This window comes from Oncorhynchus gorbuscha, linkage group LG08 (assembly GCF_021184085.1).
Source record: "Oncorhynchus gorbuscha isolate QuinsamMale2020 ecotype Even-year linkage group LG08, OgorEven_v1.0, whole genome shotgun sequence".
Lineage (NCBI taxonomy): Eukaryota > Metazoa > Chordata > Actinopteri > Salmoniformes > Salmonidae > Oncorhynchus > Oncorhynchus gorbuscha.
In genome coordinates this window covers 66,726,016-66,750,035 of record NC_060180.1, presented here as the reverse complement: position 1 = coordinate 66,750,035, position 24,020 = coordinate 66,726,016, and the positions used below count along the sequence as shown (strand labels likewise).

At 43.9% G+C, this 24,020-nt stretch overlaps 1 protein-coding gene across 23 annotated transcripts in view; it reads right to left on the bottom strand.

Moving 5' to 3' along the window:
* LOC124042060 (kinesin-like protein KIF1A) overlaps positions 1–24,020 on the bottom strand; it is a 52,102-nt gene that overhangs the window by 12,102 nt on the left and 15,980 nt on the right. For 2 of the 23 annotated variants that reach the window (XM_046360347.1, XM_046360356.1), the window contains exons 5-38: positions 20,081–20,149; positions 18,821–18,999; positions 18,194–18,305; positions 18,023–18,100; positions 17,734–17,799; positions 17,609–17,626; positions 17,355–17,433; positions 17,105–17,183; positions 16,708–16,850; positions 16,452–16,490; positions 15,258–15,457; positions 14,895–14,974; positions 14,541–14,616; positions 14,298–14,377; positions 13,896–14,002; positions 11,221–11,319; positions 10,763–10,943; positions 10,590–10,662; positions 10,393–10,489; positions 10,104–10,264; positions 8,726–8,904; positions 8,437–8,574; positions 8,037–8,155; positions 7,806–7,900; positions 7,545–7,680; positions 6,939–7,137; positions 4,644–4,734; positions 4,363–4,481; positions 4,211–4,284; positions 3,996–4,104; positions 3,813–3,879; positions 3,629–3,713; positions 3,200–3,305; positions 2,804–2,827 (exon numbers count right to left, since the gene is read on the bottom strand). In XM_046360347.1, the coding sequence (XP_046216303.1) occupies positions 2,804–2,827; positions 3,200–3,305; positions 3,629–3,713; positions 3,813–3,879; positions 3,996–4,104; positions 4,211–4,284; positions 4,363–4,481; positions 4,644–4,734; positions 6,939–7,137; positions 7,545–7,680; positions 7,806–7,900; positions 8,037–8,155; positions 8,437–8,574; positions 8,726–8,904; positions 10,104–10,264; positions 10,393–10,489; positions 10,590–10,662; positions 10,763–10,943; positions 11,221–11,319; positions 13,896–14,002; positions 14,298–14,377; positions 14,541–14,616; positions 14,895–14,974; positions 15,258–15,457; positions 16,452–16,490; positions 16,708–16,850; positions 17,105–17,183; positions 17,355–17,433; positions 17,609–17,626; positions 17,734–17,799; positions 18,023–18,100; positions 18,194–18,305; positions 18,821–18,999; positions 20,081–20,149 (3,557 nt within the window). Of the gene's footprint in view, positions 1–2,803; positions 2,828–3,199; positions 3,306–3,628; positions 3,714–3,812; positions 3,880–3,995; positions 4,105–4,210; positions 4,285–4,362; positions 4,482–4,643; positions 4,735–6,938; positions 7,138–7,544; positions 7,681–7,805; positions 7,901–8,036; positions 8,156–8,436; positions 8,575–8,725; positions 8,905–10,103; positions 10,265–10,392; positions 10,490–10,589; positions 10,663–10,762; positions 10,944–11,220; positions 11,320–13,895; positions 14,003–14,297; positions 14,378–14,540; positions 14,617–14,894; positions 14,975–15,257; positions 15,458–15,845; positions 15,873–16,451; positions 16,491–16,707; positions 16,851–17,104; positions 17,184–17,354; positions 17,434–17,608; positions 17,627–17,733; positions 17,800–18,022; positions 18,101–18,193; positions 18,306–18,820; positions 19,000–20,080; positions 20,150–24,020 lie in introns of all 23 variants that reach the window. The other 21 variants (XM_046360351.1, XM_046360352.1, XM_046360348.1 and 18 more) reach the window with 21 other exon arrangements.

Sequence of the window (24,020 nt, the reverse complement as noted above, 5' to 3'; positions counted from 1 at the left end):
TAACGGCCAGAGCGGAAGTAGTGGAAAGGTATCAACAACATCAAACAAATGGCTTCCGTGCTTTTGATGCCATTCCATTCACTCCATTCCAGGCATTATTATGAGCCGTCCTCCCCTCAGCAGCCTCCACTGGTGTATAGACGTTGTTTTCAATTTGTCAATGATGAGTGACTGGAAACACGTAGTATGACTTTCCTTCATCGGAATAGATCAGGCAGTATCAAGAGGAAAGGGTATTCAGTTGTGCAAGCCCCTCAAAGACAAGGGGTACTGAAACAAACTCTATACATGGACAGAAACAACAGCTTTGAATTCTCTGCTAAGCGTCATGTCAAATGAACATGTCAGGTTAAAAACAACTGCAGAAAAAAGTTAGAAATAAAACAACAAAAAGCAAAGAAACAAAGAGTTGAGAAGCAGAAAGGTTGTATAAAGAGAGGAGAGAAGCAGAAAGGTTGTATAAAGAGAGGAGAGAAGGAGAAAGGTTGTATAATGAGATGAGAGAAGCAGAAAGGTTGTATAAGGAGATGAGAGAAGCAGAAAGGTTGTATAAAGAGAGGAGAGAAGCAGAAAGGTTGTATAAAGAGAGGAGAGAAGCAGAAAGGTTGTATAAGGAGAAGAGAGAAGCAGAAAGGTTGTATAAAGAGAGGAGAGAAGCAGAAAGATTGTATAAAGAGAGGAGAGAAGGAGAAAGGTTGTATAAGGAGAAGAGAGAAGCAGAAAGGTTGTATAAAGAGAGGAGAGAAGCAGAAAGGTTGTATAAGGAGAGAGAGAAGCAGAAAGGTTGTATAAAGAAAGGAGAGAAGAAAGTATAAAAGGAGAGTTGTTGTATAAAGAAGCAGAAAGGTTGTATAAAGAGAAGCAGAAAGGTTGTATAAAGAGAGGAGAGAAGCAGAAAGGTTGTATAAAGAGAGGAGAGAAGCAGAAAGGTTGTATAAAGAGAGGAGAGAAGCAGAAAGGTTGTATAAAGAGAGGAGAGAAGCAGAAAGGTTGTATAAAGAGATGAGAGAAGCAGAAAGGTTGTATAAAGAGAGGAGAGAAGCAGAAAAAAGAGGAGAGAAGCAGAAAGGTTGTATAAAGAGAGGAGAGAAGCAGAAAGGTTGTTGTATAAGCAGAGATATAAGGAGAGAGAGAAGCAGAAAGGTTGTATAAGAGAGGAGAGAAGCAGAAAGGTTGTATAAGAGAGAGGAAGAGAAAGCATAAAGGTTGTATAAAGAGAGGAGAGAAGCATAAAGGTTGTATAAAAGAGGAGAGAAGCATAAAGGTTGTATAAAGAGAGGAGAGAAGCAGAAAGGTTGTATAAAGAGAGGAGAGAAGCATAAAGGTTGTATAAAGAGAGGAGAGAAGCATAAAGGTTGTATAAAGAGAGGAGAGAAGCATAAAGGTTGTATAGAGAGGAGAGAAGCAGAAAGGTTGTATAAAGAGATGAGAGAAGCAGAAATGTTGTATAAAGAGATGAGAGAAGCAGAAAGGTTGTATAAAGAGATGAGAGAAGCAGAAATGTTGTATAAAGAGAGGAGAGAAGCAGAAAGGTTGTATAAAGAGGAGAGAATCAGAAAGGTTGTATAAGGAGAGGAGAGAAGCAGAAAGGTTGTATAAAGAGAGGAGAGAAGCATAAAGGTTGTATAAAGAGAGGAGAGAAGCATAAAGGTTGTATAAAGAGAGGAGAGAAGCAGAAAGGTTGTATAAAAGGGAGAGAAGCATAAAGGTTGTATAAAGAGAGGAGAGAAGCATAAAGGTTGTATAAAGAGAGGAGAGAAGCAGAAAGGTTGTATAAAGAGAGGAGAGAAGCATAAAGGTTGTATAAAGAGAGGAGAGAAGCAGAAAGGTTGTATAAAGAGAGGAGAGAAGGAGAAAGGTTGTATAAAGAGAAGAGAGAAGCAGAAAGGTTGTATAAAGAGAGGAGAGAAGGAGAAAGGTTGTATAAAGAGAGGAGAGAAGGAGAAAGGTTGTATAAAGAGAGGAGAGAAGGAGAAAGGTTGTATAAAGAGAGGAGAGAAGGAGAAAGGTTGTATAAAGAGAGGAGAGAAGAATAAAGGTTGTATAAAGAGAGGAGAGAAGGAGAAAGGTTGTATAAAGAGGGAGAGAAGAATAAAGGTTGTATAAAGAGAGGAGAGAAGCAGAAAGGTTGTATAAAGAGAGGAGAGAAGCAGAAAGGTTGTATAAAAAGAAGGAGAGAGAGAAGCAGAAAGGTTGTATAAAGAGAGGAGAGAAGCAGAAAGGTTGTATAAAGAGAGGAGAAAGAAGCAGAAAGGTTGTATAAAGTATAAAGAGGAGAGAAGCAGAAAGGTTGTATAAAGAGAGGAGAGAAGCAGAAAGGTTGTATAAAGAGAGGAGAGAAGCAGAAAGGTTGTATAAAGAGAGAGGAGAGAAGCAGAAAGGTTGTATAAAGAGAGGAGAGAAGAATAAAGGTTGTATAAGGAGAAGAGAGAAGCAGAAAGGTTGTATAAAGAGAGGAGAGAAGCAGAAAGGTTGTATAAAGAGAGGAGAGAAGCAGAAAGGTTGTATAAGGAGAAGAGAGAAGCAGAAAGGTTGTATAAGAGAAGCAGAAAGGTTGTATAAAAGAGAGAAGCAGAAAGGTTGTATAAAGAGAAGAGAGAAGCAGAAAGGTTGTATAAAGAGAGGAGAGAAGCAGAAAGGTTGTATAAAGAGAAGAGAGAAGCAGAAAGGTTGTATAAAGAGAGGAGAGAAGAATAAAGGTTGTATAAGGAGAAGAGAGAAGCAGAAAGGTTGTATAAAGAGAGGAGAGAAGCAGAAAGGTTGTATAAGGAGAGGAGAGAAGGAGAAAGGTTGTGTGTTATACCTATGGTCAACTCCCAGGGAAACACTGCAATACAGCGAAGCACAAAAAAAAAGAGAAGAGGGCGAGCGGGTTAAACAAGCAGCTGAGGATTTCACAGCAGCAAAGTGACCAAAATATACAGTGTTAATATACAACAACAAATAAAAAGAGAAACATAGACATACTGCAGCAGAACATTATGGAAAATCATATTCGGTGTTGTTGTGAAAGAGAGAAACAAGCTAAAGCCATTGATTCATAACTACAGTATGTCCAGTATGCACAGTATGTACAGTATGTCCAGTATATCCAGTATGCACAGCATGCACAGTATGTCCAGTATGCACAGTATGCCCAGTATGTCCAGTATGCACAGTATGTCCAGTAAAAAGCTGAGAAAGGGGAAAGCATACGTACTTGTCATCATACGAGGGCCAGACGTAGCCTGCAGACAAGATGTTGAGGGAGAGGATGTTTGGGTCAATGATGGTCTCGTCAGCCTCCGGAGTATTCCGGATACGACCTGAGAGAGGTCAAAGGTCAAAAGTCAAGAGATGGATGTTTATGATCCACCCTAACACAGCCAGAAGAGGACTGGCTACCCCTCAGAGCCTGGTTCCTAGGTTCCTAGGGAGTTTTTCCTAGCCACAGTGCTTCTACATCTGCATTCTTTGATGTTTGAGGTTGGGTTTCTATATAGCACATTGTGACATCTGTTGATGTAAAAAGGCCTCTACAAATACATTTGATTGATCGATTGATGTACTGTAAAGATGGAGCTAGTGGATCTTTATTGTCATTACGCTCTGTTGTCTCCTAATAAAGCATTCTTCCAACCGTACTCACCCACCACCAGCTCCTTGACCTCCTTCCACTCTACGTCATTTCCTGTCTCGTGTGCTATGGTAACTGTGATCCTCCTCTGGATGCCCTGTGGACAGGTCACCACACAGGAAGTCAACACTGTGCTTTGAATAACTGGGAAATAGATTCAAATCAACTCCCCTCTGAAAATGTTGCAATTCTTTACCTGATGAAGGAGGAAGGTTCCATGGCAAGGCATGCCACCTCTGTGGTCCACCACTGAAGGGATATAGCTGAGGACAAACACAGAACAAATGTACAAACTATATGAGTAGATTATGATTGTTGTGTCCATTTGATTCCTTGATACGAACGGAGAAGTAAGGAAATAGATGTTAAGGTTGCTCACTCTCCATTGGCCTCCAGCTCACAGATCTCAAAGAAGGCCATGAGGTCATATTTGGAGTGACATGGGCCTGCCATGGAGCGGGTCAAGGTGTTTAGCTTGGTGGCCGGCACTGTGAGAGAGAAGGAATGAATCTGGCCTGGTTAACGTTCTGGCACTGTGACAAAACACTTTGCTAAGATAAAGAGAAGGACACAATGCCATGTTTGAACCCTCACCTGGTTTAGACAAGGGCATGACCCTCGGGAATTGCCTCCTAGAAGGTCGAAGGGGACTGTAAAAAAAGTGCGAACTTTTAAAATGGACTATTTTAGCAAGACAGTGAAACGGGATCAATTGAAGAAGAAGAGAACAAGTAGAGTTTTATCACCTGATGAGGTCTTTGCAGAGAGGTGGGAACGGCTGTTTCTGGTAGTGACCAAACACCTCGAAGACGATGGGCTGGGTCTTGATGTACTCCACAAACGACTTGGTGACCTCTACCGTGATCTAATAGACAAATCAAAAGTGAGGTTAGCCATCACTCAATAAGGCCTGTAACAATGGATGATACAAGGAAATACAAAATAATATTAAATAATGGTAATATCATAGAAATGAGACCTATTAGTTGTAATGAAAAATAACATATTGTTTCTGGTCAGTGCTTACATTTTGTACATGGTAGAATCCCAGAGGAGGTCCTCTGCCTGTGTTCTTCAGTGGCTCAGTGGAGAACGCCTCGTCATGTCGGTGGATGAAGCTGGAAGTAGAAAAACACATTCAATCAGTATTAAATATTCATTAATCATGTACATTGAGTGTATACAAATCAATATACATTAAACTACTGCACTGTAACATTACTAAATACACTGAGTGTACAAAACATCTTTCCATGACATAGACTGACCAGGTGAAAGCTATGAGCCCTTATTGATGTCACTTGTTAAATCCACTTCAATCAGTGCAGATGAAGGAGAGGAGACCGGTTAAAGAAGGATTTTTAAGCCTTGAGGCAAATGAGACATTCAGTGGGTGAACGGACAAGACAAAATATTTAAGTGCCTTTGAATGGGGTATGGTTGTAGGTGCCAGGCCCACCAGTTTTTGTCAAGAACTTCAACACTGCTGGGTTTTTCACACTCAACAGTTTTTCATATCAAGAATGGTCCACCACCCAAAGGACATCCTGCCATTGGAGTCAACATGGGCCAGCATCCCTGTGCAACGCTTTTGACACCTTGGAGAGTCAACTTGGGCCAGCATCCCTGTGCAACGCTTTTGACACCTTGGAGAGTCAACATGGGCCAGCATCCCTGTGCAACGGGCCAGCATTTGACACCTTGGAGAGTCAACTTGGGCCAGCATCCCTGTGCAACGCTTTTGACACCTTGGAGAGTCAACTTGGGCCAGCATCCCTGTGCAACGCTTTTGACACCTTGGAGAGTCAACATGGGCCAGCATCCCTGTGCAACGCTTTTGACACCTTGGAGAGTCAACTTGGGCCAGCATCCCTGTCAACTTGGGCCAGCAACGCTTTTGACACCTTGGAGAGTCAACTTGTGCCAGCATCCCTGTGCAACGCTTTTGACACCTTGGAGAGTCAACTTGGGCCAGCATTCCTGTGCAACGCTTTTGACACCTTGGAGAGTCAACTTGGGCCAGCATCCCTGTGCAACGCTTTTGACACCTTGGAGAGTCAACTTGGGCCAGCATCCCTGTGCAACGCTTTTGACACCTTGGAGAGTCAACTTGGGCCAGCATCCCTGTGCAACGCTTTTGACACCTTGGAGAGTCAACATGGGCCAGCATCCCTGTGCAACGCTTTTGACACCTTGGAGAGTCAACTTGGGCCAGCATCCCTGTGCAACGCTTTTGACACCTTGGAGAGTCAACTTGGGCCAGCATCCCTGTGCAACGCTTTTGACACCTTGGAGAGTCAACTTGGGCCAGCATCCCTGTGCAACGCTTTTGACACCTTGGAGAGTCCATGCCATGACAAATGTAGGCTGTTCTGAGGGCATAAGGGAAAGTGTTCTTGATATTTTTTACACTCAGTGTATAATATTTACTACTCTCAATATCCTGCATTGATTATGAGCACATTTGATGGAAACTTGTCTTTCACCGTCAGACGAATCTGCCTTAGGAATAACACCAACCCTTAGGAATAACACCAACCCTTAGGAATAACACCAACCCTTAGGAATAACACCAACCCTTAGGAATAACACCAACCCTTAGGAATAACACCAACCCTTAGGAATAACACTAACCCTTAGGAATAACACCAACCCTTAGGAATAACACTAACCCTTAGGAATAACACCAACCCTTAGGAATAACACCAACCCTTAGGAATAACACCAACCCTTAGGAATAACACCAACCCTTAGGAATAACACCAACCCATTAGGAATAACACCAACCCTTAGGAATAACACCAACCCTTAGGAATAACACTAACCCTTAGGAATAACACCAACCCTTAGGAATAACACCAACCCATTAGGAATAACACCAACCCTTAGGAATTACACCAACCCTTAGGAATAACACCAACCCTTAGGAATTACACTAACCCTTAGGAATAACACTAACCTTTAGAAATAATACTAATCATAAGATTTAAATGTGTTTAAATCAAGAGAGGATGGGTTGTTTCTGGATACAGAGAAGTGACAGGTCCTGAATGGCACGGCATTGTCATAGCATAGCTATGAGACAGTTAGAATGTGAGGACTAGCTGAGTTAAAGTACCTGAACCATAGACACTTGTAGTTGTTCCTAAGAAGAGATTTTAGAAACAAATGCCCCCATATGCAACATCATCATCATTCAAAATGCTTTCCCTCACTGACATCTTGTCAAGTCTCTCTCAAAAACATTGAACCTAAACCTCAAGACACTTCCTGGTCAAATAAAATCTAAAATACATCAAGAAGTTGGATGGGAGGCACTAACTTGAACTGGCAGAAGATATCGGCATATTCGGCAGAGATGCTGGAGGCTTGCAGCACGGTGACCCTGAAGGTGAAAGTGGATCCGACGCGGAGGTGGGACAGGGCCTTCTCCTGGTTCAGCTCCAGGGGTAGTTCCAGACCCAGAACCCCCTTCAACGGGCTCTGAGGGGCCTCCGGAGTGGCTGTGACGGGGGACAAGTCTGGGGTCATAGTGAGGACATGTTGACCTTTCAGTTAACATTTCATTGACATATTATGGTTTATTTGGATAGGAAGCGATACGAAACACATCGACACATTGAATAAACAATTATCCGATGCATTACACCCTAGATAGGCTTACATAAATATGTCTTCTCTAAACATATTTGTGCGGATAATGTCTGAGGAACACAATGGGATTAAGTCCTTGACTTTGTTTGTCATCCTCAATGATTTGTAGTGTGGGCGCTGCCATTGTACACCACTGAATATCTATTTATAGTAGAAAGGGGGGGGACCTAACGTTGAGACCACACTTGCAATACCAACAGAACATCCATAACACATTATATTAAAGAGAAATCAGGTGTGATGATGATGAAGATGATGACTAAGATGCCCTCACCAGCACAGGTGTTGTTGTTGACCTCGTCAGGGTCAGCTCCTATGTCAGAGGTCTGTCCCTCCCCCTCAACAAAGCGGAGCTCCTCTTGGGAGGTGTTAGAGTGAGACATGCTGCCAGAACACGACTCTGTCTGGAACTGACCAGACAAACACTTGATATGATATATATTATAACCCTTTTAGATAATGATACTGCATTGTTTTAGATACAGCATGCAGACAGTGGCTTGGCAAGTTCTCCAGTTTTTATATCATCTCTTACTGATTCTACCTTCTCAAACTGTTGGTCCTCAAAGGAGATCTTGGCAGTTCCTGACTGTCTGACACCAGAGCCGTAGTCAGGGGCTTCTTCATCAGCTGGGGAGAGAAGACAGCTGGTTGGTTACGACTCCAAACACTCAACAAATACTAGAAGCATCCATAAACAAACTGTAATAGCTGTTGTATCACTCTGTCTCAGTCTCTCAGTTTCACAAGAGTCAACTCTCTGTACCTGAGATGGCCTGCACTGCCACCCTGAGGAAGCCCTTCACCTCTCCCTTCTCACTGACGATGGCCACACGGTGCACCAGGGGCACGGGGTACAGCAGGTTACTCAGGTACACAAAGGCCCTGCGGACGGGGACAGAGAAGGAGAGGGGGAGCAGGAACAGACACAGGGGAATCATTTCAGGGCGAAATAGAATCTTGAGGTGGTCTCTAGTGGGGCAAGTCTACAAGTCCGGGCCCTGTTCAAATATTTTTCACGTGTATCCTCCCCTCTGTATCTTATTGAATCTGTTTCCATCCTTTTGCTCTCAGAATGAAGACACTGGCTGCTTAGTGATTACCTCAAGGAAGTAAGGGAAAGACGGCTACATTTGAAAAGAACAGGGCCTGGGTCCATGACTGACCTGCCCACCAGACGGAACCATGGGAAGCGGTCATAGAAGGGGTCTCCCCCGGTCAGGGCCTGGTCACAGTCCTCCACAGTGCTGCTGGGCACCTCCGCCGCACGGTCGTACATCTCCCTCATCAGGTCCAGCCTCTGCCTACAGGGGGCAGAACAGTCAACACACAGTCAGCACAGATTACATCACACCAACAGACACACTAAAGTAGACGCTGGGTAACGTGAACCCATATAGTCCTACATACCAGAGCTATGTGCAAAATAAACTCCCACGATCCCCCCACACATACCTGAGTTTCTCCAGGGTCCAGTAGTGTGTGGCCCCGTTCTTCTGGTCCTGGATGTCCACTGCTACGATGGTGCGGGGGAAGGGCTGTCTCTCCCTCTCCTTGGTCACGCTGGGGGGCAGCAGGTCCGGGGGCAGTGGGGAGTACAGAGTGTCGGTCAGCAGCACAAACTGGAACTGGACCTGCAAAGGAGAGAGTGGATCATTTGAACATTTTTAGCACATTAGCAACAAAATAGTTTTGTTTTAGAATGTTGATGACAAATTTCATTTCACTGACAATTGGAAAGTTTCAATGACTACGCAAGTTTTTTTTATTGCAATACCAGTCTTTGCTGACACGTTGAATGGATTTACAGTTTCCTAAGACAGTTAACATTTTTACTTTTGAGTCATTTAGCAGATGCTCTTATCGAGAGTGACTTGCAGCAGTGAGTACATACATTTTTTATTTTGTTCATACTAAGAACAGTACCCGTCTGATTCTGTGCACACTCATTTAGTAGATTGACTGAACTGATTAACAACACAGTTTCTTTTTACAGATAGCTGACAGTTTCACCATTGAATCTTTGTTCTACTTTATAGATATAACATACAGTGAGCTCCCAAGGGTATTGGGACAGTGACGCGTTTGTTGCTGTTTTGGCTCTGTACTCCAGCACTTTGGATTTGAAATGATACTTTGTGCCCAATAGAAATTAATGGTAAATCATGTATTGTGTCATTATGGAGTCACTTTTCTAGTAAATAAGAATATAATTATTTACCATTCATTTCTATTGGGCACAAAATAATCTGAAACACAACCAAAACAACAGCGAATACATTTACATTTACATTTAAGTCATTTAGCAGACGCTCTTATCATCTAACAAGTGTATAGAGTCACAAGCTTTATGTAGTCATTGCGTGTTAGGAATATGGGACCAAATACTCACCTTTTGACAACTTTAATACAAATATATGTGAATTTGTTCCAATACTTTTGGTCCCCTAAAATGGGTGGACTATGTACAAAAAGCTGTCATTTCTAAACGGTTCACCTGATATGAATACAAAATACCCTCAAATTAAAGTTCAACCACATGGTTGTTGTATCATTCAAAGTGCTGGAGTACAGAGCCAAAACAACAACAAATGTGTCACTGTCCCAATCATTTTGGAGCCTCACTGTATATTTTACCTTTATTTAACTAGGCAAGTCAGTTAAGAACAAATTGTTATTTTCAATGATGGCCTAGGAACAGTGGGTTAACTGCCTTGTTCAGGGGCTCGGGATTTGAGCTCGGGGATTTGATCTTGCAACCTTTCGGTTACTAGTCCAACGCTCTAACCACTAGGCTACCTGCCGCCCAAAAATATAATGACAGTGTACCTACCTTCTTCTTGAGCTCCACACTGATGGCGTTGGCTTCCTTGAGGAAGATGGCGTTTCCCCACAGCAGGTCCCTGAGGGAGGTAAACTGGTAGAAACGCCACTTACGGAATGCCCACAGTGCAAGCTCCGTCTCACACTTGGTCCATGGAACTATGGGAAAAACTTCAAACATTCCATCATTCTAAAAATATTCCATTATCTGGCCTCAGCAACGGGCATCTTATTTCAAAACGATTGTAAAATTTTGAAAAAGGGTGGTCTAGGTGGATAACAGTCAATCACTGTCTCACCTTCCTCCTCAGGCTCCTCCTCTTCCTCTGGGGGCTCCAGGCAACGGGAGTTTCTGTCCACCTGTTTCTGCAGGGCCTCCAGTTTACTCTCATAGTCCTAGGAGAGACCATGGTACAAACACATCAAATCACATGACAGAATATAGCGCATATATCTCATACGTATTTCAAAAAATCTCTTAAGTGGCCTGTTTTACCAGTCTCTGTTGTTCCAGAAGGTTACTGGCCTCCTCTCGTTCTCTGCGGTACTGATCTTCTAACTCTTGAAGCCTGCAGACAAAACGATCACAAATCAGTTTTAAGCTTTATAAAAGGATGCTAGTTCATTACAGTTGGTGCTTTGCCAAAGGTAGCCCATCGATTATTGTACCTTGACTCCATCTCCTGCTTCATGTCGATGCCCTGTTTCTCCAGCAGCTCTCTCTGGGCGAAGGCCCAGTCCACGGGCTCCACGGGGGTCTCAGCGAAGGGCGTCCTCTCCCGCTCCTGCCGCGCCTGCTCCGGGTCATTGAAGCGGAACACATGGCTCTTCCCCATGATAATGCGGTTCCCTGGGGTCAGGAGTCAAAGGTCAATCTGAGGTCAACCGCATCATGCATCAGTTGTTTCATCCATTTTTACCTATTGATGTTTTTCTAACCCTGGAGTGTGAATCACCTGTGATGATTCTTAGTTTATTTGTAGATGTTGTATATGGAAGCTGATTCATGCCAAAACAAATAAAACATTTTTAAATAAAATCCTTACAGAGTTTTTCAGTATGTTTTACGTGTGTGGTATATATGTTTCCCACGCTCAGTGGAAGACGCTGAGGGGTTCAAGACTTACCTGAGCGAAGCAGAGTAGGCATGGTCACCAGTTTCCCGTTGACATAGATCTCCGCCCCCTCGCAGGGCTCCAGGAAGACGTTCCCTGTGTCATCATCATCAACAGACAAGAACCACCGGGGATGGTGAACATTTGACCATTCTACTGACTCTCTTGCACTGGTTCTGTGCACACTAACTAGACTCTACACACACACACTCACTAGACTCTACACACACACTCACTAGACTCTACACACACACACTCACTAGACTCTACCCACACACTCACTACTCTACCCACACACTCACTAGACTCTACCCACACACTCACTAGACTCTACCCACACACTCACTAGACTCTACCCACACACTCACTAGACTCTACCCACACACTCACTAGACTCTACACACACACTCACTAGACTCTACACACACACTCACTAGACTCTACCCACACACTCACTACTCTATCCACACACTCACTAGACTCTACACACACACTCACTACTCTATCCACACACTCACTAAACTCTACCCACACACTCACTAGACTCTACCCACACACTCACTAAACTCTATCCACACACTCACTAGACTCTACCCACACACTCACTAGACTCTACCCACACACTCACTAGACTCTACCACCACACTCACTAGACTCTACCCACACACTCACTAGACTCTACCCACACACTCACTAGACCCTACTGTCTGCTGTGATTACACTACTATAACTAAAGTCTAGAACCTCACTAGTCCACATCTCTATAGTCTAGAACCTCACTAGTCCAGGTCTCTATAGTCTAAAACCTCACTAGTCCACATCTCTATAGTCTAAAACCTCACTAGTCCACGTCTCTATAGTCTAAAACCTCACTAGTCCACGTCTCTATAGTCTAGAACCTCACTAGTCCACGTCTCTATAGTCTAAAACCTCACTAGTGCACGTCTCTAGTCTAGAACCTCACTAGTTCACTTCGCTATAGTCTAGAACCTCACTAGTCCACATCTTTATAGTCTAAAACCTCACTAGTCCAAATCTCTATTGTCTAAAACCTCACTAGTCCAAATCTCTATTGTCTAAACCCTCACTAGTCAGAATTTCTAGAGTCTAAAACCTCACTAGTCCACGTCTCTATAGTCTAGAACCTCACTAGTCCAGGTCTCTATAGTCTAGAACCTCACTTATCCACGTCTCTATAGTCTAAAACCTCACTAGTCCACGTCTCTATAGTCTAAAACCTCACTAGTCCACATCTCTATAGTCTATAACCCAGTCATCCTAACCTAGTGTCACGCCCTGACCTTAGAGAGCCTTTTTATTTCTCTATTTGGTTAGGTCGGGGTGTGTGTGTATATGTATATGTGTATGTGTGTGTGTGTGTGTGTGTGTGTGTGTGTGTGTGTGTGTGTGTGTGTGTGTGTGTGTGTGTGTGTGTGTGTGTGTGTGTGTGTGTGTGTGTGTGTGTGTGTGTGTGTGTGTGTGTGTGTGTGTGTGTGTGTGTATATATGTGTGTGTGTGTGTATATATATATATATATGTGTGTGTGTGTGTGTGTATATATATATATGTGTGTGTGCGTGTGCGTGTGCGTGTGCGTGTGTGTGTGTGTGTGTGTCTAGTTTTTCTTTTTCTTTTCTATTTCTTTGTTGGTCGAGTATGGTTCCCAATCAGAGGCAGCTGTTTATTGTGGTCTCTGATTGGGGATCATACTTAGGCAGCCTTTTTTCCCCCTTTAGTTGTGTGATCTTGTTTTTGCATAGTTGCTGTCTAGCCCTGCAGAACTTTAAGTTCAGTTTTGTATTTTGTTGTTTTGTCGGAGTTCAGTATTAAAAATCATGAACACTTTCCACGCTGCGCTTTGTTCTCATTCATCTAACGGACGTAACGTCTAGTCTATTAGCCAGTCATCCTAATCTATAACACCAGTCATCCTAATCTATAGTCTATTAGCCAGTCATCCTAATCTATAACACCAGTCATCCTATAGTCTATAACACCCGTCATCCTAATCTATAACACCAGTCATCCTATAGTCTATAACCCAGTTTTCCTAATCTATAGTCTATAACCCAGTTTTCCTAATCTATAGTCTATAACACCAGTCATCCTAATATATAGTCTATAACACCAGTCATCCTAATCTATAGTCTATAACCCAGTTTTCCTAATCCATAGTCTATAACACCAGTTTTCTAATCTATAGTCTATAACACCAGTCATCCTAATCTATAGTCTATAACACCAGTCATCCTAATCTATAGTCTATAACACCAGTCATCCTAATCTATAGTCTATAACACCAGTCATCCTAATTAATAGTCTATTAGCCAGTCATTTTAATCTATAGTCTATAACCCAGTCATCCTAATCTATAGATTATAACACCAGTTTTCCTAATCTATAGTCTATAACACCAGTCATCCTAATTAATAGTCTATTAGCCAGGCATTTTAATATATAGTCTATAACCCAGTCATCCTAATCTATAGTCTATAACACAGTTTTCCTAATCTATAGTCTATAGCCCAGTCATTTTACTCTATAACACCAGTCTCACTAGTCCCAGTCTCTACAGAGTCTCTATAACCTCTGGTGCACTCAGGCATAATCTGCCAGTTATTTCTCCCATAGAAATATAACTAATAGAACTAGCATGGTTCGTCCACAGTTGGTCAATTCAGTCTCACCTTCTCCCCCGGGGCCTGTGGTGCTGCTGAAGGTGCAGTGCTCGTCCTGGATAAAATGGCCGCTGAGAACGATGTCCTGGCGACTTCTGGCGTCCTCACGACCCACCCTGAGGGAAAGATACAGAGGACATGGAGTCCAGAGTGATTTGCTGTACGCAGATGTATTTCTTGTAAGAAAGCTATTTCAGTCTTCACATTCGGAAGATGATCAAATATCCTCGTCCACTTCACAGGACCACTCATCATCACCTTTGATATTCCAGGTAGTAAACTTAAACAGCTGACCCATCTACTCCAAATCCATATATGCTGTACTACAGGACTGTTGGCCACCTCAGTCCAAAATAGTTCTCAATGAAAAGTGCACATTTCCTGCAGGTGAAAGAAAGAAGGGGTTCTTACTTGGTGGTCCCATCTTTGATGTAGTAGAGTAAGCACTCAGACATCAACGGGTCCTCGTTTAGGTTCACCAGGTGAGGCGTCTGGAAGAAAGACATGAACATTAGGACTTGTGTCTAAATGTTGTTGACAGGGGTTGTTGTAGCATGATGGGGGGGGGAATGATTATGTACAGAGCATTATGGGTACTGTAGTGGATATCATTACAGTTGTGATAGGGGTGTACTGTATTTTTGAGGTTCTGACCTTCTTGGGGGAGAACACGCCCACAGTGCCTCCATCTTCTCTCATGGCCACACCCATCTCAGCCAGTAGGGCTTCCCTACAGATAACAGAGAGCCATGTTTTTGGGGGATTGGGGTTTGGGTTAGTTATAACGGTTATTTAAGACAGAGGGACTCTAGGTTTCTTCCTAGGTTTTGGCCTTTCTAGGGAGTTTTTCCTAGCCACCGTGCTTCTACACCTGCATTGCTTGCTGTCTGGGGTTTTAGGCTGGGATTCTGTACAGCACTTTGAGATATCAGCTGATGTACGAAGGGCTATATAAATACATTTGATTTTGATTTTGATGAGGATAATGGCTCAATCCGTCTAACACACCTCTGCATCCGGATATCTTCAGTACGGCGCAGCTTCTCCTCCCAAGTTTCATTGAGCTCTGCAATGATTTTCTCTGTTTCCTAGGGTGGAAAGAATGACAAATGTCTACATTGGTATGGTACACACATGGTATTACTAAGCATTGTGGTTGGCCTCCCTCACCCTTGCCATCTCTCTCTAATTTTCCACTTCTCCTCTCTATCTCTATCTGTCCCCAGCCTTCTCTCTCTCCCCACCGCCTTCCTCTCCTCCTCTCTCTCCCTTTCCCACCCTGTCTCTTTCTCCTTCAATCCCTTTAGCTCACACAGTCACTTACTCACTCCCCCACTACCTCTCATTTCACCCTACCTCCCTCCTACCTACCTTGAGTCTCTCTATGGCCTCCTCGGAGGCGGGGCTGAAGATGCGGTCGTGCAGGTTTGCCATGGAGCCCGCGCGGCTGGACAGAGCAGAGAGTGAGGGGGAGGGGCTCATCCCAGTCATGGCATTGGTCACTGTGGATAGATCACCCATTTGATTGACAGCCTGGCGTTTATTGACAAAGTTGTTGTAATCACACAAGTCTGCCAGAAGAAGAGCGGGAGTGTGTGGGGGAGAGAGGGAGAGAGAGGGAGCAGACAGCAGGAAGGTGAGGAAGAGGAGACATCGGGGTGGAGAGAAAAACAGAGAGATGGACATATGGAGGAAAGGGAAGAGCAACAAAAAGAAGAAGAGAGCTCAAAAGATGGATTGTAGAAGCAGACAGGTGCTTACCAAAGCCACTGCAGAGAGAGCGAGAAAAGAGCAACTTAAACTGACGGAATATGTTAAGCATACGATAAGTTAGAGCCAATTCATTTCTCTGACATTCATATGCAAAATACATGAAATACCAAGCTAAAAACAAGCAATGTTATATGAAGACCAGCCAATATGTAGGGCAGCCTAGAAGAAATGTCTTTTAGTTCTTACTTGCAGTATAATCTCCAGGCTGAAAGGCTGTGAAAGCATTATTGAATTAAATTCAATGCAATTCCAAAAAACATTATTCATCCGCAAGGGACAATTATGCCGGGCAAGCTGTGTGAATTAGAAGGCAGCTGAGCTCTAGAGACCCAACCAGAGCCCACATTAAGAACCTGACATATCAAAGCTCCTCTTCAGAAGCAGAGCATCCAATCAGCTAGCTACACACCCAGAGAACCGGTGTAACCAAGGCTGCATGCATCCCAACAGTCTAAAATGGCTTCCTCCCCTCGTCTCCTCTTCTTGATCTACACTGATCTGAAATGACTGGACAGGTGGACAAGTCTGGTCCCTAAAAGGAGTCCACCATCTTGCGTTCACCTATCCCATGTTTGCAGATCAGTGCAGATAAACGAGGGAAATGAGAACATGGAAAGTACTATGAGAGCAGTGTCTTGTCTACAGGGTCTGCTGGTCTCATGTAAAACCTTTCTATAGGTTTGGTTCGGAGTCCTGTCATAGCTCTGGGGTATAAGGAATTTAGTGTCATAAGAGTTTGAGCTTTATTGTCAAGTTTGCTGCAAAAGCCTGAGGTTGCCAGAATATACACACTTTTCAAACCAGCTATCACAGGACCAGGACATCGATACACTGAGAGGAGAGGGGAGAGAGAAGAGTGTGTGTGAGACACTCATCCTGTGTGTGTGTGTGTGTGTGTGTGTGTGTGTGTGTGTGTGTGTGTGTGTGTGTGTGTGTGTGTGTGTGTGTGTGTGTGTGTGTGTGTGTGTGTGTGTGTGTGTGTGTGTGTGTGTGTGTGTGTGTGTGTGTGTGTGTGTGTGTGTGTGTGTGTGTGTGTGTCTGTACTCACTGTCTATGATATCTCCCAGACCCTGAGCAAAGAGGAGGTCCTTGAGGCGACACACCTCCTCCTTCAACTCACGCACCAGACGGTTGTTGGGGTCCTCGTTGATAACAGCATTACAGCGGATCTGCTTAGCGCGGTCTGCATACCTGAGAGAATGAAAACCATTAAAGGGGACGTTCACCCCAAAATCTCAATTCTACTTTGTTCATAATTACATTGACAGTGAAAACATGGGAGCATTCAAGGCATCATTACTTGAAGCTCTTGGTTTACTTTCTGGTTTAGTCTTATAATGCATTGTCATTACACTTCACAAATGATGACAGTGAAGTACTATAGGGTCATCCAATGACTACTATGTTTTTAACAGGAGAATGTTACCTCAGAGCTGGGTTCTTACCTGAGGGTGCTCAGGGTCTCGTCATAGTTGATATCAGCAGGGCTGAGGGCTGCCACCATGGCGGTGCGAGAGTTACCTCCTAATTGACAGAAAGAAAGGGGAAAACAGATGAATTGTGGATGAGGGCGAGAGGAGGAAGGATTGTTTAAAGGGTATCTGCAGAGGAATTAAACAAAAGAGTAAACAGTGATGAGGACGCTACAATTATCGTAGTCGGCAGGACCTGGGCTACTAGGTGGAAAGCACGTACCCAGGTTCTCTCTCAGTAGCCAGGTCAGCACTGAGTCTCTGTATGGGATATGGCTCTCCACCTTCTTCTTCTTCTTGTTCTGTTAACAGATAATCCTCCCAATTAGAATACTGCTTCAATAGAAGTGCATTTATATGTTGACAAATGTAGGAATACATATAAGAAGAAACGTTTGTTAATCATCCATCTCTTAATACCATTTCCCCAAATATTTTCTCATGACAGAAATTGAATAAGTAATTGAAATGGTGTACCTTATTTGGTGCGGAGTCCTAGAAAGATAAGAAGTTGACAGTATTGAATTAATAGACAGTCTTACCAAGTTGCTTAAATTACCATACAGACAATGAGTTGTGTACAGAAGAGTAAGGACTCTAACCACTTCAGCTAAAGCAGAGATGACTTTTCCCAGTGTGGTTAGAGATTTGTTGATATTTGCTCCTTCCTGAAAAGGAACAGATTGGGCGAAGTTAATGAATCGAGAAGCATTGCTTGGGACGCAAAAACTACAATCTCCACGATCTCGAGACTCAGAGCCTGGAGGCTTTGTAAAATGCATAGACGTGTCAACTAGAAATGTTAACTCAAAACTTTGAGGAATTCATACATCGACATCACTGGGGGATCAAATTCAGCCCATAAAGTAGACCCAAAAAAGACCCTCTCACCTTCAGCCTGGTTCCTTTGGCTCCTGTAGAGTCAGCTCTCTCACTCCCAGCCAGATCCACCAGGCTGATCTTGCTCACCTGCAACAAGAAACCACTCTGGTGTCATCATTTATTTTGGCATGAATCTGCTTCCGTACTCTGTATTGTAAAGGGAAAAGGCCTGTACCGTACCTTCTCAGACGTGTTCTCTGAATCCATGTCGTGTTTCTTCTGAGTGAAGATGATGTTGAAGACAGCGTGAGAGCGGCTGCTGGTCTCGTTCATGTTGGTGGCTGCCACCGTCCTGAAGGAAGAGAGAATTTAACCTTATGACATCCATCCATCCCTCCCTCTTTCATCCACCATCCACCCTTCCAACCCACCCACCCGCCCACCCATCCATCTATCATCCACCCATCCATCATCCATCCATCCCTCTTTCATCCACCCTTCCAACCCACCCACCTATCATCCATCCATCCATCCATCCCTCCCTCTTTCATCCACCATCCACCCTTCCAACCCACCCATCTATCATCATCCATCCCTCCCTCTTTCATCCACCCTTCCAACCCACCCACCTATCATCCATCCATCCATCCATCATCCATCCTTCCCTCCCTCTTTCATCCACCATCCACCCTTCCAACCCACCCACCTATCATCCATCCATCCATCATCCATCCATCCCCCTCCACCCTTCCAACCCACCCACCTATCATCCATCCATCCCTCCCTCTTTCATCCACCATACACCCTTCCAACCCATCCATCTATCATCCATCCATCCATCATCCATCCACTGAAAGTCTCATTTACCTGGCCTTGTTGCCAGACTCCATCAGGTCCTGGATGTCGTTGTAGGAGGTGACGGCTAGTTTCGACAGATCCTCCACGTAGGGCCCCATCAGGGGGTGCTCTCTCACACGCAGGTTCCCTTTGTTCTTTGGGTTTAGCAGGTCACGCACACGCTCACAGTAGATCTCCATGTAGCTCACCTGTGGAGGTCGTCAATACTCTATAGAAGTGCCAATCAAACCAACTAAGTGCCAATCAAATTAACTAAGTGCCAATCAAATTAACTAAGTGCCAATCAAACCAACTAAGTGCCAATCAAACTAACTAAGTGCCAATCAAACCAACTAAGTGCCAATCAAACCAACTAAGTGCCAATCAAACCAACTAAGTGCCAATCAAACCAACTAAGTGCCAATCAAACATCTATTGTGAACATGGGATACAAAATACTCTCTTATCAGAACTCTTATCTTATGTTTGCATTATGACAATACTGTGTCCTCCCCATTGTTTTTACATATCACTTGTCTAATTCCTAATGTGGATTTGCCATTTCATGACTGTCAACCACGTTAGGATACAATTAGTTATGGTGGATTCTATATAGATTTAACAGAGCTATTCATATCCCCCTGGAGTTAAAGTAAAGTTTTCCTCATTTTGGGTGTTATATTGTATTTATGCATCTCTGAGTGATGTTCTAACACTTCCCAGGGTCATTTCATGTTTTCATGTGTATCTGATTTATTGGCGTTCAAACAGGCAGAAAGCAGGCCGGTATGATGAAGCACCGTGATAAATTCACTCTCACTTTTCTGGAAGTTAATAGGATTACGACTTTAAGATGGCGTAAACCTCTTATCATTCATCAGATTTCAATCCTGGCCGATGTCATAACTCGGGAGGATGGCGTCTCTCGAATGAGCCATTGATCTTATGTTTGCATTTTCTTTTGCATGTTTTGCATCTATCTTAGAAATTGTCAATTTAATGGAGGGTCTAGCACATTTTTCCAATTTGTCTGCCTCTTTAGTCCAGGATGCATTGCATGGTGCCGTTGCTAGATATATTATAAAAAGGAGCAATGCATTGTGGCAATGCATTGTGGACTTTGTAGTCGACTTGAGCTGAAACAGATTTCCACAACGATTTTCCATGTTGCTACCAACCTTATTATAAACGCCAAAACGTTAACACTTTAAAATCCCTAACCTACTATGGAGTAGGCCTCTCTTGTATTCAAGCTTACTCTAAAAACAGTAGAGGGTCGGGAGCACTCACCTCTACGGAGTAGGACAAGCTGTTGTTGGTATTGCTGTCACTGATCTTGGTGAAGAGGTCCTCACACAGCTAGCAGAGAAGAAAGCATGGAGGGTTATTTGTTGTTATTATTATTGTTGTTGTTTGTATTTATTAAGGATCCCCATTAGCTGCTGCACTCTTCCTGGGGTCCAGGAACATTAAGGCAGTTATATAACATTTTAAATATTACATGACATTATATGTTATAACACTTTCACAACCCATTAAGTGTGTTCCCTCAGGCCACTAATCTATTACATATCTACAAAATTCATGTGTATGTGTAGAATGAGTGTCTTCTCATGTGTGTGTGTGTCTGTACCTGTGTGTGTGTCTGTACCTGTGTGTTTGTGTTCCTTCACAGTCCCCACTGTTCCATAAGGTGTATTTTTATCTGTTTTTAAAATCTGATGTGGAATAGAGTTCCATGTAGCCATGGCTCTATGTATTTATTTTATTTCACCTTTATTCAACCAGGTAGGCTAGTTGAGAACAAGTTCTCATTTGCAACTGCGACCTGGCCAAGATAAAGCATAGCAGTGTGAACAGACAACACAGAGTTACACATGGAGTAAACAATTAACAAGTCAATAACACAGTAGGGGAAAAAAGGGGAGTCTATATACATTGTGTGCAAAAGGCATGAGGAGGTAGGCGAATAATTACAATTTTGCAGATTAACACTGGAGTGATAAATGATCAGATGGTCATGTACAGGTAGAGATATTGGTGTGCAAAAGAGCAGAAAAGTAAATAAATAAAAACAGTATGGGGATGAGGTAGGTAAAAATGGGTGGGCTATTTACCAATAGACTATGTACAGCTGCAGCGATCGGTTAGCTGCTCAGATAGCAGATGTTTGAAGTTGGTGAGGAAGATAAAAGTCTCCAACTTCATTGCTTTTTGCAATTCGTTCCAGTCACAGGCAGCAGAGAACTGGAACGAAAGGCAGCCAAATGAGGTGTTGGCTTTAGGGATGATCAGTGAGATACACCTGCTGGAGCGCGTGCTACGGATGGGTGTTGCCATCGTGACCAGTGAACTGAGATAAGGCGGAGCTTTACCTAGCATGGACTTGTAGATGACCTGGAGCCAGTGGGTCTGGCGACGAATATGTAGCGAGGGCCAGCCGACTAGAGCATACAAGTCGCAGTGGTGGGTGGTATAAGGTGCTTTAGTGACAAAACGGATGGCATTGTGATAAACTGCATCCAGTTTGCTGAGTAGAGTGTTGGAAGCAATTTTGTAGATGACGTCGCCGAAGTCGAGGATCGGTAGGATAGTCAGTTTTACTAGGGTAAGTTTGGCGGCGTGAGTGAAGGAGGCTTTGTTGCGGAATAGAAAGCCGACTCTTGATTTGATTTTCGATTGGAGATGTTTGATATGCGTCTGCAAGGAGAGTTTACAGTCTAACCAGACACCTAGGTACTTATAGATGTCCACATATTCAAGGTCGGAACCATCCAGGGTGGTGATGCTGGTCAGGCGTGCAGGTGCAGGCAGCGAACGGTTGAAAAGCATGCATTTGGTTTTACTAGCGTTTAAGAGCAGTTGGAGGCCACGGAAGGAGTGTTGTATGGCATTGAAGCTCGTTTGGAGGTTAGATAGCACAGTGTCCAAGGACGGGCCGGAAGAATATAGAATGGTGTCGTCTGAGTCTGCCGATAAGAATATGGTGATTGACAGAGTCGAAAGCCTTGGCAAGGTCGATGAAGACGTCTGCACAGTACTGTCTTTTATCAATGGCGGTTATGATATCATTTAGTACCTTGAGCGTGGCTGAGGTGCACCCGTGACCGGCTCGGAAACCAGATTGCACAGCGGAGAAGGTACGGTGGGATTCGAGATGGTCAGTGACCTGTTTGTTGACTTGGCTTTCAAAGACATTAGATAGGCAGGGCAGGATGGATATAGGTCTATAACAGTTTCGGTCCAGGGTGTCTCCCCCTTTGAAGAGGGGGATGACTGCGGCAGCTTTCCAATCCTTGGGGATCTCAGACGATATGAAAGAGAGGTTGAACAGGCTGGTAATAGGGGTTGCGACAATGGCGGCGGATAGTTTCAGAAATAGAGGGTCCAGATTGTCAAGCCCAGCTGATTTGTACAGGTCCAGGTTTTGCAGCTCTTTCAGAACATCTGCTATCTGGATTTGGGTAAAGGAGAACCTGGAGAGGCTTGGGCGAGTAGCTGCGGGGGGGGGCGGAGCTGTTGGCCGAGGTTGGAGTAGCCAGGCGGAAGGCATGGCCAGCCGTTGAGAAATGCTTGTTGAAGTTTTCGATAATCATGGATTTATCGGTGGTGACCGTGTTACCTAGCCTCAGTGCAGTGGGCAGCTGGGAGGAGGTGCTCTTGTTCTCCGTGGACTTCACAGTGTCCCAGAACTTTTTGGAGTTGGAGCTACAGGATGCAAACTTCTGCCTGAAGAAGCTGGCCTTAGCTTTCCTGACTGACTGCGTGTATTGGTTCCTGACTTCCCTGAACATTTGCATATCGCGGGGACTATTCGATGCTATTGCAGTCCGCCACAGGATGTTTTTGTGCTGGTCGAGGGCAGTCAGGTCTGGAGTGAACCAAGGGCTATATCTGTTCTTAGTTCTGCATTTTTTGAACGGAGCATGCTTATCTAAAATGGTGAGGAAGTTACTTTTAAAGAATGACCAGGCATCCTCAACTGACGGGATGAGGTCAATGTCCTTCCAGGATACCCGGGCCAGGTCGATTAGAAAGGCCTGCTCACAGAAGTGTTTTAGGGAGCATTTGACAGTGATGAGGGGTGGTCGTTTGACTGCGGCTCCGTAGCGGATACAGGCAATGAGGCAGTGATCGCTGAGATCCTGGTTGAAGACAGCGGAGGTGTATTTGGAGGGCCAGTTGGTCAGGATGATGTCTATGAGGGTGCCCTTGTTTACAGATTTAGGGTTGTACCTGGTGGGTTCCTTGATGATTTGTGTGAGATTGAGAGCATCTAGCTTAGATTGTAGGACTGCCAGAGTGTTAAGCATACAGCACATGTAGTACTGTGGAATAGAGTTCCATGTAGCCATGGCTCTATGTAGTACTATGGAATAGAGTTCCATGTAGCCATGGCTCTATGTAGTACTGTGGAACAGTTCCTTGTAGCCATGGCTCTATGTAGTACTGTGGAATAGAGTTCCATGTAGTCATGGCTCTATGTAGTACTGTGCGCCTCCCATAGTCTGTTCTAGACTTGGGGACTGTGAAGAGACTTCTGTTGGCATGTATTGTGGGGTATGATCAGGTGTCTGAGCTGTGTGCTAGTAGTTTAAACAGACACCTCGGTGCATTCAGCATGTCATCACTACACAAGTAGTGAATCTCTCCTACACTTTGAGCCATGAGAGATTGACATGCAAATGATTAATGTCAGCTCTCCGTGTACATTTAAGGGACAGCCGTGCTGCCCTGTTCTGAGCCAATTGTCATTTTCCGAGGTCCCTCTTTGTGGCACCTGACCACATAATTGAACAGTAGTCCAGGTGTGACAAAACCAGGGCCTGTAGGACCTGCCTTGTTGATAGTGTTGTTAAAAGGGCAGAGCAGCGCTTAATTATGTACAGACTTCTCCCCATCTTAGCTACTGTTGTATCAACATGTTTTGACCATGACAGTTTATAATCCAGAGTTACTCCAAGCAGTTTAGTCACCTCAACTTTCTCATATTGCATATATGATTTATTACAAGATTTAGTTGAGGTTTAGAGTTTAGTGAATGATTTGTAGGAGTAACCATACGGAACACACTTTCTAGTAGGCTTAGATTTAAAATATGGCAAATAGGAGTGGCAATATTGTCCACTATTATCCTCAGTAATTTTCCATTAAATCAGACCTCAGTGGCTTGTCATTGTTGATAGACAACAATATTGTTTTTAATGGGCGCGCGCTTATTAGTAACTGG